At 38.3% G+C, this 15,299-nt stretch overlaps 1 protein-coding gene across 11 annotated transcripts in view; it reads right to left on the reverse strand.

The window, feature by feature from the left end:
• Cep112 (centrosomal protein 112) overlaps nt 1–15,299 on the reverse strand; it is a 387,843-nt gene that overhangs the window by 298,923 nt on the left and 73,621 nt on the right. For 9 of the 11 annotated variants that reach the window (XM_038328187.1, XM_038328186.1, XM_038328182.1 and 6 more), the window contains 4 exons: nt 9,910–9,996; nt 6,830–6,929; nt 4,161–4,279; nt 1,952–2,095 (listed from right to left, as the gene is read on the reverse strand). In XM_038328187.1, coding sequence (XP_038184115.1) covers nt 1,952–2,095; nt 4,161–4,279; nt 6,830–6,929; nt 9,910–9,996 — 450 coding nt within the window. Of the gene's footprint in view, nt 1–1,951; nt 2,096–4,160; nt 4,280–6,829; nt 6,930–9,909; nt 9,997–15,299 lie in introns of those variants that run through there. The other 2 variants (XM_038328184.1, XM_038328193.1) reach the window with 2 other exon arrangements.

Genomic DNA, 15,299 nt, shown 5'->3' on the forward strand with positions numbered 1-15,299 from the left:
GGTAAAGGGAACACTCCCGCATTGCTGGTAGGAGTACAAATTGGTACAGTTCCTTTAGATATCAGTGTGGCGATTGTCAGAAAATTAGAAAACAACCTTCCTCAAGACCCAGCAATACCACATTTGGGTATGTAGCCAAAAAATGCTCAATCATGCCACAAGGATATCACAACTATGTTCATAGCAGCAACTATGCAACTATGTGCTCAACTATGTTCATAGCAGCATTGTTTGTCATAGCCAGAACCTGGAAACAACCTAAATGCCCCTCAACCGAAGAATGGATAAAGAAAATGTGGTACATTTACACAATGGAGTACTACACAGCAGAAAAAAATAACATCTTGAAATTTGCAGGCAAATTGGTGGATCTAGAAAACATCCTATTGAATGAGGTAACCCAGACCCAGAAAGACAATTATCACATGTACTCACTCATAGGTGGTTTTTAAACATAAAGCAAAAAAAGTCAGCCTACAAATCACAATCCCAGAGAACCTAGACAACAATGAGGACCCTAAGAGAGTCATACATGGATCTAATCTACATGGGAAGTAGAAAAAGACAAGATCTCCTGAGTAAACTGGAAGCATGGGAACCTAAGGAGAGGGTTGAAGGGAAGAGGACAGGCAGGGAGGGGAGCAGAGACGAATGTAGAGCTTAATAAAATCAAGTTTTAAAAAGTTGCATCAGGGACATTTCAAGCACATGCAAATGCATTATGATCAACACCTTCTGCCCCACCCTTGCCTCTTCTTTCATACCTAACAGCCCCAATATTGCAGACCCACTGAGCTGCCTGATGCCTCCCAGGCTCTGTGGATCAGCTCAGCTATGGTTCCCAAAGTCCTGGGCTTTCTTGAACCTGCCAGATCAATTTCAGCCTTTCCAACGCTATTATGATTTGATTTTTCTCACAAAGTCACGTTTTGAAAGCGTGGTCTCTGGGTAGCGGTGCTTTTTCAGTAGTCTGTGAAGCCTTTAAGTGGTGGCACCCTACTAGCTAGGGGCGAGCCTTTGAAGGTTAGTTTCTGTATACTTTGCTTGCCAGTAATTTCTTTGCTTCTTATCTTGCTGTTCTATATGGAGCCTCTGCCACATGTTCCTGTCACCATGAACTCTACAGCCTTCCCAGACCGAGAGATCCTCTGAAACAGTAAGCCAAATGAATCTTTCATTGCAGTTTCTGTACAGCATTTTCTTTCAATGGCATAAATGTAACTAATACAAACTCCAAAAGTTCTATTAACTTCTTGTGGGTTTTGTTTTTGTCCATCTTCATTTCTCACTTTTTCATTTCCTTTTTGACATTTTTACAAGAAACGGAGATCCCATCTTCAAGCAATTAATTATGTTCTTAAACCGAGTCTTTCTTTTTCGCTCCTATGACTCTGTAATTCTTATATGCTGCATTTTCAAAGACTCTAAATGTTGAAAGCTTATTATGTAACTTCATTCATATATCAATTCAATATTGCCAAGAACTATCATTTTCTTATCAAAGAAATAAGAAAACTTAACATTCAAAGAGTTAAGAAGACACCCAAACTGCTAAGGTTTTGCAAGTTCTCCAGGTGACTTGTATATGTGCGTGCCTCAGTCAAGAAGCTCTGCTAGGACCCTCTGTCAGAGCAGAGACACTCCCAATTTCCATCACACCAACTTCAAGTATCATCAAAACTCGCTCTTATATCAGTATAAAAGAATTTTAAAAAATAATTATGTCTGAACTAAAAGTAAATGAAAAAATTTGCAAACACTTCTAAGAAATTAAGGTACAGAGGTAGCATCAAACAATCCAGAGTCTGACATCTTAGTGAACTTCTAGGTCATTCTCACTGTATCAAGTAAGAAAGTGGAGCTTTTTCTTTAAGTTTAGTAACAAATTCTTATACAATGTGAATCGTGAGGGTGCGGGCATGGACAACAGGATGGAGAGGAAACCACTCACTGTGGACTGTGTCTGCGCCGCGTAGTCGCCCTCCATTTTATTCAGCCGCACGTTTGTGTCCTCCAGCAATTCCTGAATAGTCTCAGTATGTCGCTTCTGAAGCTCAAATTTTTCCTTTTCCATTTCTGCTACTGCATTGTGAAGCTGCACAATGAAGACAAGACTCTTTCACTATCATGGAATATGTTATTTTGAAATTAAAAATGTATATCTATAAAGTGATCTGAACAAGAGTCTAAGACTCACAAGTAAAAATATCACACAAAGAGCATACATTTTTTTCCTCTGCTTTCCAGAACACAAAATTTCAATAGGTGGGCAAATACTAAAGGAATTTTCTGACTTGGGTAGAAAGTAAGTAAACCTGATAAATTGTACATTTCTCAATGAAACATTATGAGGAGTCTGAAAAATACACAAACAGAATATTAATAATCTTATTGTTGTTCATTATGAATAACAACTGTATTATTTATTTCATTTGTACAATACAAATAGAAAAATGCTTCTTCTTCTATACAAATTTCCAGTAAGATACTCATTCAGCATTTCATAATCAATACAAACAACAAACATAAAGATCACATTTATGAGTGGAATATACAGCAAGGCTGATAACATCGCAAGTATCATATACAGAGATCTTAACTGACTGATAGTCTTATGTTGTCTAAATGAATGAAGCTTTAACAAAATCACTGTGAACTAAGGTAAAGGAAGCAGACAAAAGTGGAGGTCTGGACAGGATTCAGCAGTGAGCTTCAGGGCAGAGGCAGAAAGCTGGGCAGGAAGAGTGCAACTTTCTGCCTCTGCCTGTGGCTGCTCACTCTCAGTCTCACTAGGAATGGAGCGTATACTCCCTGGATCCAGTGGCAGTATGAGATGGGGAAAGCAGGGGTTCCAAAGAGTCTAACAGATGCTTTTGACTTGCTCTCTGTAAACAGGGAGAAAGGCAAGGGGCTATTACAGGCAGGGTGAATCCCCACCTGACCAAGGAGATACCGAAACAGATGCAGACAGCAGGCGAGCACAGAACCAGCCTAGCAAGAGTCCCAAGAATTTCATTCCAGGTTCAAGCTCAATAAGAAGAGTAAGGATAACTCAAAAATGGCCACCCGGAAGACCCTTGGACTTTGCAATTTTAATGTAGGCAATTTTGACTACTGTAAGCACTCCTTCAAATCTGACTGCTGCATCTGTTATTTGGCTGAAGTCTGTGTTTTCAATGCAGGGCTTCATCGTACTCAAAAGTGACCCAGTACCTGTAGGATCTCCTGTCTGAATCATGAAGCCCTTAATGATATGGTGAAATGTGTGCCCATTGTAATAACCATTTCTGCTGTGAACACAAAAGTTTTCCACTGTCTTGGGACACTCAAGAGGAAAAAGTTTGATGTGAATGTCTCCCATCATGATTCAGACAGGAGATCCTACAGGTACTGGTATGGGAGGAGAAAGCATATGGGGAGGAGAGTTTGAAGATGAATTTCACTCAACATTACGGCATGACAGACCGTACACACTAAGCATGGCCAATGCTGGATCAAATACTAATGGATCCCAATTTTTTATAACAGTAGTACCGACACCCTGGCTTGATAATAAGCACACCGTGTTTGGACGAGTGACTAAAGGAATGGAGGTTGTGCAGAGGATTTCCAATGTTAAAGTCAATCCAAAAACAGATAAGCCTTATGAGGATGTCAGCATCATCAATATCACTGTCAAATAAAAGGGACTTAACACACACACAAAAAAAAAGTGACCCAAGATGACTCCTAAACCCCAGTACCAACACCTCAGTGCTTCCCCAGGGCAAGCCAGCAGGAACTATTCACTGGGGATTTTACTCACCAAAACAAGTTTGCACTATAAACTTCAGTCTGGCTAGATAGTGGTGCCTGGCATTTTAAGAGAGAAATTACCCAAATTCCAAATTGAAACCATTATTTCCATAATCATTTTACTTAACACCTACTGGCTCTGCCAAAAAAAAGCAAAACATTAATTCAAATAAAAACTAAGTAAAAAAATATGACTTTAAAACAAAAACTATTTATAAACCATAGACTCTGAGAATGACATATACCAAAACATGAACACTGGCTATTTGTAGTTAATCTTGAATTTTTAATCATTTTCCACCCTTGCTGGGCTTGTCCCTCTCACACACACCCCATAGGTCACATGGCTGACTCTGGGTGCTTACCTTTTTTTCCCAATCGTTATTCAGAGATTCTCTGCTTTGCTCACACATCTTCTTCAGTTCTGTTATCTGATTTTCTTTAGTTTCTCTGATAACTTGACAGTCACGTATAAGGATCTGAACTGTCAAAAATTATGAAAATATAGTTAAACCAGTTCTAGGAACCACATTAGAATTTGGTGATATCTATGTAATGATACATTTAATAGATAATTTAAGTTTTCACTAAGTCTTACTTTTCTAAAACCCTTCTAATTTCTTGATTTTTGACCATTTCTATAACCACAGGTGAACTTGATTAATTAGTCTTTACTCTCTCCCTAGAACATTTAAACAGCAGGTTAGCTGCTATGGGAACTCCATCAGCCAATAGCCTTTAAGATACTGGCTCCCATGCTAGCCTCAAGTATTTCTCCTCTAATGTGGCCTTTGTCACTTTAAAGAGTCCACGTATTGGTGCAGATCCCATAATGAGTGCCGGGCTGGAAATCACGCTTAGGTTCCCCTCCCCTAAAGGATATGGGCCTAAGGCTCTGACAGGGAAAATGGCCCCTTATGATCCAGCTGCTCTCAGGATCCATCTCTTACCTCTTCCACATCTTCAAACTTCACCGTAAATATACCAACCTCTCTCTGCTGGCTCCCGAGGACACGTTCTTTTAGGCTTTACTACCCAATGTCATCACCTAACTACCTCCATTGTTGGAAATTTTCTCCTCATGGAGTGTGAGTGAGTACAGGGTATCGTCTTTTTAAAACACTCTCCAAGCAGACCCCTCCCTTGCAATGAGAGAAAGAAATCCCTCTAATTTACACAAAATCAGATCTTTTTCTCCAATGAAGCACTTAGGACAGTATATCTATTTCCTTGCCAATTTCCTTTTAAATAAGGTCATTTTCATTGCGGAGAAAGATATGTCAACTTCATTTTTTATTCAAAGGCGTAACAGTGCCACACAGACAAGTCCTCAGGAGTTACGGGCTGACCGGATAAAGGAAGATACATCCTGCTGTTCCCAGGCAGTTTACAATCATGTTCAAATCTTATGTTAGACTTTTAAAAACTACATTATATCTTCCTTTCCTCTAGCTAAAATGACACAGCTTAAGTGAAATTTTCTTCAATAAATTTTAACCAACTAAATTACAAACTACATTAAGCCATAATTTTACTTCAACATAACATCTTATCTATGTTTTTATTTACTTTAAAATGGAATTTTCAGAAGTATTTTCCCAGAAGTTTCTTTTATTCTTTTTTTTTGTTTTTTTTTTTTTCGTTTGTTGTTGTTGTTGTTGTTGTTGTTGTTGTTTTTCAAGACAGGGTTTCTCTGTGGCTTTGGAGCCTGTCCTGGAACTAGCTCTGGTAGACCAGGCTGGTCTCGAACTCACAGATATCTGCCTGCCTCTGTCTCCTGAGTGCTGGGATTAAAGGCGTGCACCACCATCGCCCGGCTCTTTTATTCTTATCTTAACTACGCAACTTGTAACGGAGAAGAACCCAAGTGGACTGCACACTCGTGTTTAGCATGTGCAACACGTTTTTGCAACATTAAACTAAGACTGAACTGCATTTTAAAACCCTTAAAATGTGTGTGGACCTTGTTGTTTTGTTGTTCTTGTTCTTGTTGCTGCTGTTGATTCTTGTCATAGGGTACCACTGTGTAGCTATGTTACTTGGAACCTGAAATCTTCCTGCCCCAGGTTCCAATGGAATACTGGGATTACAGCCATGCATCACCATGCCTGGCAGGAAAACAGTATTTCTTAAAGCCTAAATATTTTTTAAGCTTAAGGATCTTTGAAGTGCCTAATGTGAAACAGAATAAGAAGGAAAGTCTTTAAATAAACAGAATACTTTAGCTATCACTGATAACAAGGAAAAAATAAAACTATATAATTACTTTTGACAACCTTTAAAGCAGGAAATTAGTCTGAAAATGCCTTCTTCTCTGCTTAATTCTCACATGTAACTGCCCTGTTTAACTGTCAGGAGTATTACTATCCACCCCACCACATTCAGGTTGTGGAGAAACCCAATAAACTTGGCACATCCTAGATCAAAGTCTCTCTTGGCCCTTCATTCTTACTCACTGTCTATATTTCTTCCTTTACCAAATCTTAATTCTTCAGTTACATTTTCACTAATCCCAAATCTGTAAACACTCTGAGCCTTTATCAAGGCATGTGCTAAATTCCACCAGGCTGTGGGCTAGAGATGTGCTCAATGCTCAGACATTTGCCTAGTGCGCACAGACACAACTCACCAGCTTTAGAGTTCCTACCCCAATATAAGGAACTCCTCTCTGGAATGAATTAAATCATGTCCAACTAAACAAACATGACATTTTTCTTGTGAATACCTGAAAATTTTTGATGTTTCAGTTCATAATGTAGACAATTTAATACTTAATGCTTTCTTTTTCCTTTTCAATGAATGTGTAAGTGGGAAATAAATTCTGTAATTTTTCTGTCCGTCCCAGTTGCCACTGCACCTCTCTTTCTCTCTGCCTCAAAAAACACACACATTTTACCTAGTCACATGAAAGTTCATATAAATTTCACCTATTGATGGATGCTCACAAAATCTCAGAAGTTAAATTTTATTTTTAAATTTTAAATCATCCAAACAAATCAAATAATCCTAGCAGGTTCACATGGTTCACCATCACCTTTCTTCTCAAGCTTTCTTATCGTTTCCTCGGTTTCAGCTTGTTTCTTTTTGTATAAGATTTTCAAATCTTCTAGTTCATTATTCTTTCTTTCTAAAATCTGCAAAAAGGATGCACAGTGCTTTAGTTTACAGAATTAAGTATAGGCTATATCACTACATGTGAGGAAAGTATTTTGCAAGTCTATCCATCTCATAAATGATTCCACCTAAATACAAAACTTACTTTATATACATTGATAAAAATGTTAACACACAAGAATAACTTATTTTAAAATGTTTTGTTAAGAATTTTCACATATATTTTTAAAAGACTGTGAACAATGAATTACATTAATCCCTCAAACATGACTTGGAAATTCAATTGTCATCAGGTGGCAGAGAGAAGTCACCAGAAGTGGGCTCTGTTGGGTAGGCCACGCCACTCCACTGCACTGGAATGCAACATCTTCCAGTTGAATATGTCCAGGGATCCTCCTACCAGAGTCCCGCCAGTCTTTCCCTGCTTAAAGCCAAGACCTCCTAGATGTATGGAAAGATGATGTAGAACAGGCTTCATCTCTATCTAGCTCTGCTTTATGAATCAAGACAAAATGAACTCAAGATCTCAAACACTTAATATCATTTCACAGCAATTATATTTATCAGTTTTTTCACATTTAATCATTTAATAAATGTAACAATTTTATACTTCATAACAAAAAATAGTAAATAACCAAAATAAGAGCATTAATAAACAGTAGAAAATGTTACCCAGGAGCTCAAAAGAAAATCAGAGAGAAGCGGGAGGGAGTCTGGCTGCGGCTCTTCCAGTGCAGCCATAGTCCCACATCCTCAACCAAGCTCAAGCAAAGCTGCTCACCGATGCCGAAGGACCTTTCCTTAGTGTTTTTTATTAGCAGCATTCTACCTCACCTTTCTCGCCTTAGTCTTAACCTATGGTCACTGGAACGCATCCCCACAAACCAAGAGCCAAAATAATTTTCCCTTCTTGAGCTGTTTGTTCTCGGGTATTTGATATTAGTGGTATGAAATGAACTAATATAATAAATTGGTACCAAGAAATGAGGTCACTGCTGTGATAAGCCTGACCACATGGTTCTTCAGGCATTTGGAACTGGTTTACAGGAGGGACGAGGAAGACTTGAGAGCAGGCTAAAGAAACCCTAGAATACCGAAAGCAGAGCTTAATAAGCTATCACTGCTCAAGTTTGGGAAACTAGAATGTCAATAAAAATGGAGACAGTAGAGGACAGTCTGATGTTGTATCAGGAGTCATGGCTCTCTCAGAAACTAGGCTAGATGCCATCCATTTTTATTTTTGGCAAAGAATTTGGCTGCAATCTGCTCATATCCTGAAACTACATGAAGCTTAACTAAAAAGTCATAGGCAAAGAAAGTTATGAGACAGCAAAACTAACCCAGCATGCAGCATAAATACTACCTACTGTCTTAGTCAGGTTTACAGAGACTGAGAGCAGAACAAAATATACAGTTTGGCAAAAAGAAAAAACAAAGTTAGAATCCAGTTGAGGAGAGAAGGTGGGGACAAAAATGTGTGTTTGTTCAAGAGACAGTACCTTTAAAGAGAAAACACAGATGTGGGACCAAGACAGGAAAGGAGCCGTGAAGCATAAGACTTCACACATCCAGCAGGGTTATAGAGCAAAACAAAATCTCCTAAGCTGTTACATTTGAAAAGAGAGTGACTAAACACAGAGAGCCAGCAGGGAACCCTGCTCAATCAGGGCTACCTAGAAAAGCGCTTTTTACCAGATTCAACCACAAAGACACAAGAAGCAATTCAGCTATGGCCCAAGGGGCCAGGATACGTCTGAAGTTGGCTTGAAGATATGATGTTGTTCATGTGGTGCTGATTTTGCAACTATGAAGAATGAGGAGGTGACAGAAGTTTGTACCGGGTTCTAGAAAATTATTGAGACCACACAATGGCCCAAGAGAGAGGCAATCTGTGTTACAGACAGCTGGGCTGGAGAAGCAAGGTTCCCAAGTCCAATGGAGCCCAGATGATACTACCACAGCCCCACATGCCTTACATGGAGCTGGAAGGTTTGGTATTTTTCATGAATTTCACTGTTACTTTGGTCTTGTCTTTCTTTTCTATTGTCCCTTACTCTCCTTTGGAATGTAAATGGTTTACCCCATGCCATTACATGCTGGAAACATAACTTTTTACTTTAAAAAGGGTTCACATTTAGGGAGTACAGTGAGTCTCAGGGAAACAAAGCCTTTGACTTTTGAACAGCACTGGAACTGTAAGGCTATGGAATCTTTTGGAGCTTAACTGGATGCAGTTTGAATTTTGAGATGGGCATGATTTTACAGGGCCCAGGGTGGAATGTTTGGTTTGGATAGAAAATATCTTCTACAGGAGCAGGTATTTGAACATTTAGTTCCCATCTGACAGGACTATTTTGAGAGACTATGAGCATTTGGAGACGGGGCCTCACTGGAGGAAGTGGTGCCACTGAGGGTTATAACCCAGCCTTACTTCTTGTCCTGTCTACTTCCTATTCTACAAATAGGAAACAATCAGCTGCGGAAAACTCCCACTGCCACCAAGATGCATTCCCCCTAACTTTCTCCATTGTGGTAGACTGTATCCTCTAAAAACAATGCCAAAGGAGAGCCTTTCTCCCATATGTTTCTTGTCCAGCACTGGTCATGATGATGAGTAAGGTAACTGATACATTTACCAAGAAGCTGATTTCAGACTCTACCACCGTGATTCTTCCAAACATCTGTTAAATTCATTTATCCTATACATTAATGTATCATTCCTCAAATAATTCTACTTCATTTTGATATTTTATAATAAAATTTCATTACATAAACTTATAATTAAAACTTTCATTTAAACAAAAGTAAATTTTTCAGTCCAGCAAGAATAATGCTTTATCATTTGAATGAGGAAGAGGAAAGGAAAATAAGCACATTTTTTTAAATACATAAGGAGTTGTTTCCTTCTTGTTGCTTAGAAAAAAGATGATGGATGTGTGCCCCATCACAAGCCCTGGAACACAGAAAGTTCTTCACACAACATAAATGTATATACCCTACCTTCTGCACATCAGCATCATGTTTCTGTTGCAGCTTAAGTTTTTCTTCATAAAACTTTGCTTCCATCATTTTTGTTTTCATGTCCAACTTCAAGGGAAATATTTGAAAGATTACCAGAAAGTCATCTTATAGTGGTATCCTGCTCTTACATTCAAACCCACACAGTGTTTCAGTGTCTAGTATTTCCATTCCAGTCAGTATGTCTTTTCCAACTTCTTTCTTTGCTCACATCTGTTTGATCATTTCAAAATACTCCTATTAGCCTCTCTGTTTAAATATGACATTCTAAGAAAGACTATTCCTATAAATGGCAAATTACTGTCTAGGCAGCTGGCTCAGTTAGTAAAGTACTTGATGCAAGCATGACCTTGGTCCTGAGCCCACATCAGGAACAACAGCAACAACCAAAATAGGTATGGTGGTGCACACTTAGCATCATGGCTCTGGGAAAGCAGAGACAGGAGGGTCCCTGAAGCTTGCAGGCTAACAGTCTAAACTACTTGGCAGGTAATAGGCCAATAAAAATGCTTGTTCATTTCAAATAGGAATAAAAACAAAGCAAACAAATAATACTGAACATTAATTTTTCAGTAAGACAAATAAAAAACCTCAGTAAAACTCCCAACCAATAGAATGGATCATGTGAAAAACAGAGTGGTGAGGAATAACGATAAGTCAAAGGATATGAATCATTTGTTAAGGACAACAATAAATTTAAATATATATAAAAGAATAAAATATAGGGGCTCTTTGAGACAGCATTAAAAGGTCAAATTTATGAATTATGGTCATAAAACAGGGGGGAAAATCCCATGTTAAAGACATAGCAAACATTTCCAATAAGATAATAGAGGAAATATGCCCCATCCTTGGAAACTAGATGACCATCCAGACAAAACACAAAACACAAAATAGGGAGAACCAAAAAAAGAAATTCTCACATTATACTTTAGTTAAAACACTAAAAATTCAGAAAAAAACAAAGTGGATTGAAAGCTACAAGAGAGAAGGACAAAGTCACACAGAAAGGCAGGCCTATCAGAGTAAGAACTGACTTTTCAATGCAAACTCCAAAAGCTAAAAGAGCATGAAAGCATGTGTTTTCAGTTCTGAAAAAGATCTCAACTGCCCATCCAGGAACTATATCCAACAGAGCTGTCACATGTTAGGAAAAAGAAAAGCTTTCCATGACAAGAGTAGGTTAAAGCAATCTATGACCACTAGGCCAATGCTACAGTGGATAAACTCTGGATAGAAGAGAACGATTAAAAACATATAGGAAGCCATATAAAAAAAAAAGGTTCAAAGACATTTCTCAACCAAATAAGGGCTTAAAAACCATCAAACACTATAAAATCAACAAAATGACAGGAACTGAATATACACCTTTTAATAACAATTCTGAATAGCACTGGATTAGACTCTCCAATCAACATATACAGAAGAGCTAATTGGATTAGAAAGCACATCCCTCCTTTTTGCTATGTACAATAAACAAACCTCACAAACAAAAGGTGAACACTGAAGGGTGAAAGAACGGGCAAAGGTATTTTAAGCCAATAGTACCAGGAAACAAGTGGGTGTCAGAATTCTGATACCTGACAAGACTGATGTCAGACCCACACGACCTAGAAGAGACAACGGCTACTTCATGCTGTTAAGGAAACAATCCAACAAGAGCATATTACACTGAACCTAAGTGACACAATTCCATAAAGCAAATACTATGAGATTAAAAGTCACAGATTAACACCAACACAATAGAAGATAAGAATAAATTAATACCCTATTCTCAGCCATGTGGTGGTGGCGCACGCCTTTAATCTCAGTACTCAGGAGGCAGAGGTAGGCTATCTCTTTGAGTTTGAGGCCAGCCTGGTCTAAAAGAGCTAGTTCCAGGACAGGTTCCAAAGCTACAGAGAAACCCTGTCTTGAAAAACAAAAACAAACAAACAAAAATACCCTATTCTCATTAACAGACAAGTCATCCAGGCAAACATCAGAGACAAATGACATCATACATAAATAAACTAGCAGTGCATCTCACCCAAATACTAGAGAAGAAACCTTCTCAGCAGTCCACATAACTCATTCTAAAGCTGATCATGTACTGGATGGGACACAAAGTGAGTCTCCACAAATAGGAAAACTGAAACAACTTTCTGTATTCTGTGACCATGGAATAAGACAATATCAAAAGCAAGATTATTCATAGAAAATATACAGAAAAACAGCACACTACCAAAGAATGACTGGGTGATTGAAGAAATCAATATAATTTACATATTTCTAGAACTGAATGAAAAAAATCACATGACATTCTAAAGTCTATGAGATACAATGAAAGCAGTTCTTACAGCTCTAAGTGTTCATGTGACAAAATCAGGGGGAAATCACAAACTGTGAAGCACCTCAAAGCATAAAACAAGCCAGAACTAAACCCAGTAAAGAGAAATAATTAAAAACAGGGCATAAATTAATGAAATAGGAACAAAAATTTTTTTTAAAAAATGAATGAAGAGTTGGTGCTTTGAAAAAATAAACACCACTGACAAATCTTTCACTAATCAATAATAAGCAAAAGAGAAAAGATAAAAAACTGTAAGACTAGAAATAAAGAAGCAAATTACAATAGATAGCAATGAAATACAGAAAATCCTAAGAACATATCTAACAAACTTATTCTATACCAAGTTAGAAATATAAAAGGATGAAATGATAGATAGTACCTACCAAAGTTAAACAAACAAAAAAGATAAAAATATAACCATATCACCGGGCGGTGGTGGCGCACGCCTTTAATCCCAGCACTCGGGAGGCAGAGGCAGGTGGATCTTTGTGAGTTCGAGACCAGCCTGGTCTACAAGAGCTAGTTCCAGGACAGGCTCCAAAGCTACAGAGAAACCCTGTCTCAAAAAGTAAAAAAAAATATATATATATATATATATATATATATATATATATATAACCATATCCATAGCAAGCAACATGATTAAAGTAGAAATAAAAAGCTTGCAAATTTAAATAATAATAATAATAAATAATGTGTGCTGTTGGCACCAAAATAGGCATATGGATTGATGGAATAGACCAGGATGTGATGTGATCCCATACAAGCACAGCCATCTGATTCTCGACAGAGGTCAACAGTATACCCTGGAGGTTTGTGAGCCACCTCACCTAAGTAAGTGCTTCTTCCTTTGCCTGTCCCTCACCCCACCTGCCCAGCCAAGCTCTTTGTTTCTGAAATACCTGTGCTGGGGAAGTCACTCCTCTCTTCCCTATGGCCTCCATCCTTGCCCATTATCTCCCACGCCCTGTGGCATTCTCTATACAGGCAGACCTAGGTCCAGATCAGTGGCCCTCAGGCCTGCTGACCCTCCTTCCTTCTATCACTCTTCCTCCACCCACAGCCATCCTGGCGGCTACAGGCCTAGCTCCACACCCATGGTTTGGGAATCACCTTTCCCTGGTCCAATTAAACAGTTCATCCACCAGATTTACCTGGGCTCACTCATGGCATACATCTCCTGCACTGGCCAGTCTAAGAAAAGCCAGATTACCACATCAGACACATAACCAAACAAAAAATGCCCAGATCAAATTACTAAAACAAAAACCACCTGAGTCACCAAGCTAGCATGTCTCCCATCAAACCTAGCAGTCCTAGAGAAGTGTTCTGTAGTGAGAACTCCTAGATAAACTCCAGGACACAGACTTTAGAAGAACAATCATAGACTTTATTGAGGAATTTAAAGAAGACACAAGCAAACACTTCATTGAACTCCAAGATGATAACAATAAACACTTGAGTGATGACCAAGATTATACAGATAAACAGCTGAATGAAATGACCAAGGTAATTCAGGATTTGAAAAATAAATTCAACTAAGATAGAAACACTGACGATAACACAGCTAATATTGAAATTGAAAAACTCAATATTCCGATCAGAAAACTCAGGTGAAGCCTTATAACAAGAAGGAATCAGACAAGAAAGTAGACTCCTGGGGCTCCAAGATAAAGGGAAAGATTCGACAAAGTAAGCAAGAAATATGGAAAAATACGAGAGGAATATGAAGGACATACAGGACACCATCAAAAGAACAAACATTTTCATTCTAAACATAGATGAGTAAGAAAAAAATCACAGGTCAATGACACACACCAGACCTAAAGGACCTGTAGGATCCTAGCAGCAGCAGGCCCTCACCTCTGTGCCATCGCTCCAGCCCCTGGAAAATATTTTTGTAAGAGAACAGATAGGTGGTTTTAGCAGGGAAAGGGAAATTTTTAAAAAGGAAACAAATAAATATTAAAAACTGGAATCCTAATAATTGAATAGGAGGACGAATAACTAGGTAAGGTTAACAGATGTGAGATAGTATAGCAAAGGCGTCTGTACATTTCCTGACAGACTAAGAAAGAATCTAAATACCTGAGAAGTGGAAAACTGATTGATTAAAATTAAAAAACAAAAAAATCTTTCAAGGTAAGCTAGAACTCCAAGATGTGAATAAACATGTCATTGGAGGATCTGTCCAAGAGAATGTGAGTGAGGAAGGAAAAGAAAAGAAAAGAAAAGAAAAGAAAAGGAGAGTCAAAAATGTCCTATCTATTCTTTTAAAAGAGATGACTTGTCTTAGCATGGAGGCTCATGCCTATAAATCCAGTACTTTATGAGGCTGAGGCAGGAGAATAATCAGTTCAAGACCAGTCTATGCAACACAGTGAGTGCAAAGGTATTCTGGACTGCAAGGAGAGATACAAACTCAGAAGCAGAAAAAGCCTAACTGGAGCAACCCCCAGATTCTAAGAAAAAGAAAACAACAACCAGGCAAGTCATAGACAAACTGAAAACCTTGATAGACCATGGAGAAAGGTACTGTTTACATGGGAATAATAAAAATGACAGTTCATTCCAACCAAGACAAACAGACACCAGCCAAATAGGTAACATCTCAGACACTGAGAGGATCAGAGAAGAGTCATGTGGCAAATCACCAGGAGCTCTCTAAATGATGCCCTAGAAAATGAAAGAAAATGAGGCCACAGAAATCATTAGATCTGAAAGAAGGTACTAACTGGAGAACTAAAAAAGACAGTTTTTCTCTGCTCACAATTTCCAGAAAAGATAACTGCACAATAAAAAAAATAATAACTACAGCGAACAGTGGGTGTGATTCTAGAAAGAACCTAGCAAAAGAACAAATGATGATGGTGACTGGCCCATCCTCTCTCGCTGTCTTCATCCTGAGGCCTCATTCCTCAGCTTGTCTAATTTTGACAGTTACATCTGAGCAACCACAAATACAGAACACAAAACAACATGTGTGCCCCAAATAACAGAAAGGAAAAACTACAAAGTGTGTTTAATTTGTGGATAAAAT

The sequence above is a fragment of the Arvicola amphibius genome, chromosome 4 (assembly GCF_903992535.2).
Source record: "Arvicola amphibius chromosome 4, mArvAmp1.2, whole genome shotgun sequence".
Taxonomy (NCBI): domain Eukaryota; kingdom Metazoa; phylum Chordata; class Mammalia; order Rodentia; family Cricetidae; genus Arvicola; species Arvicola amphibius.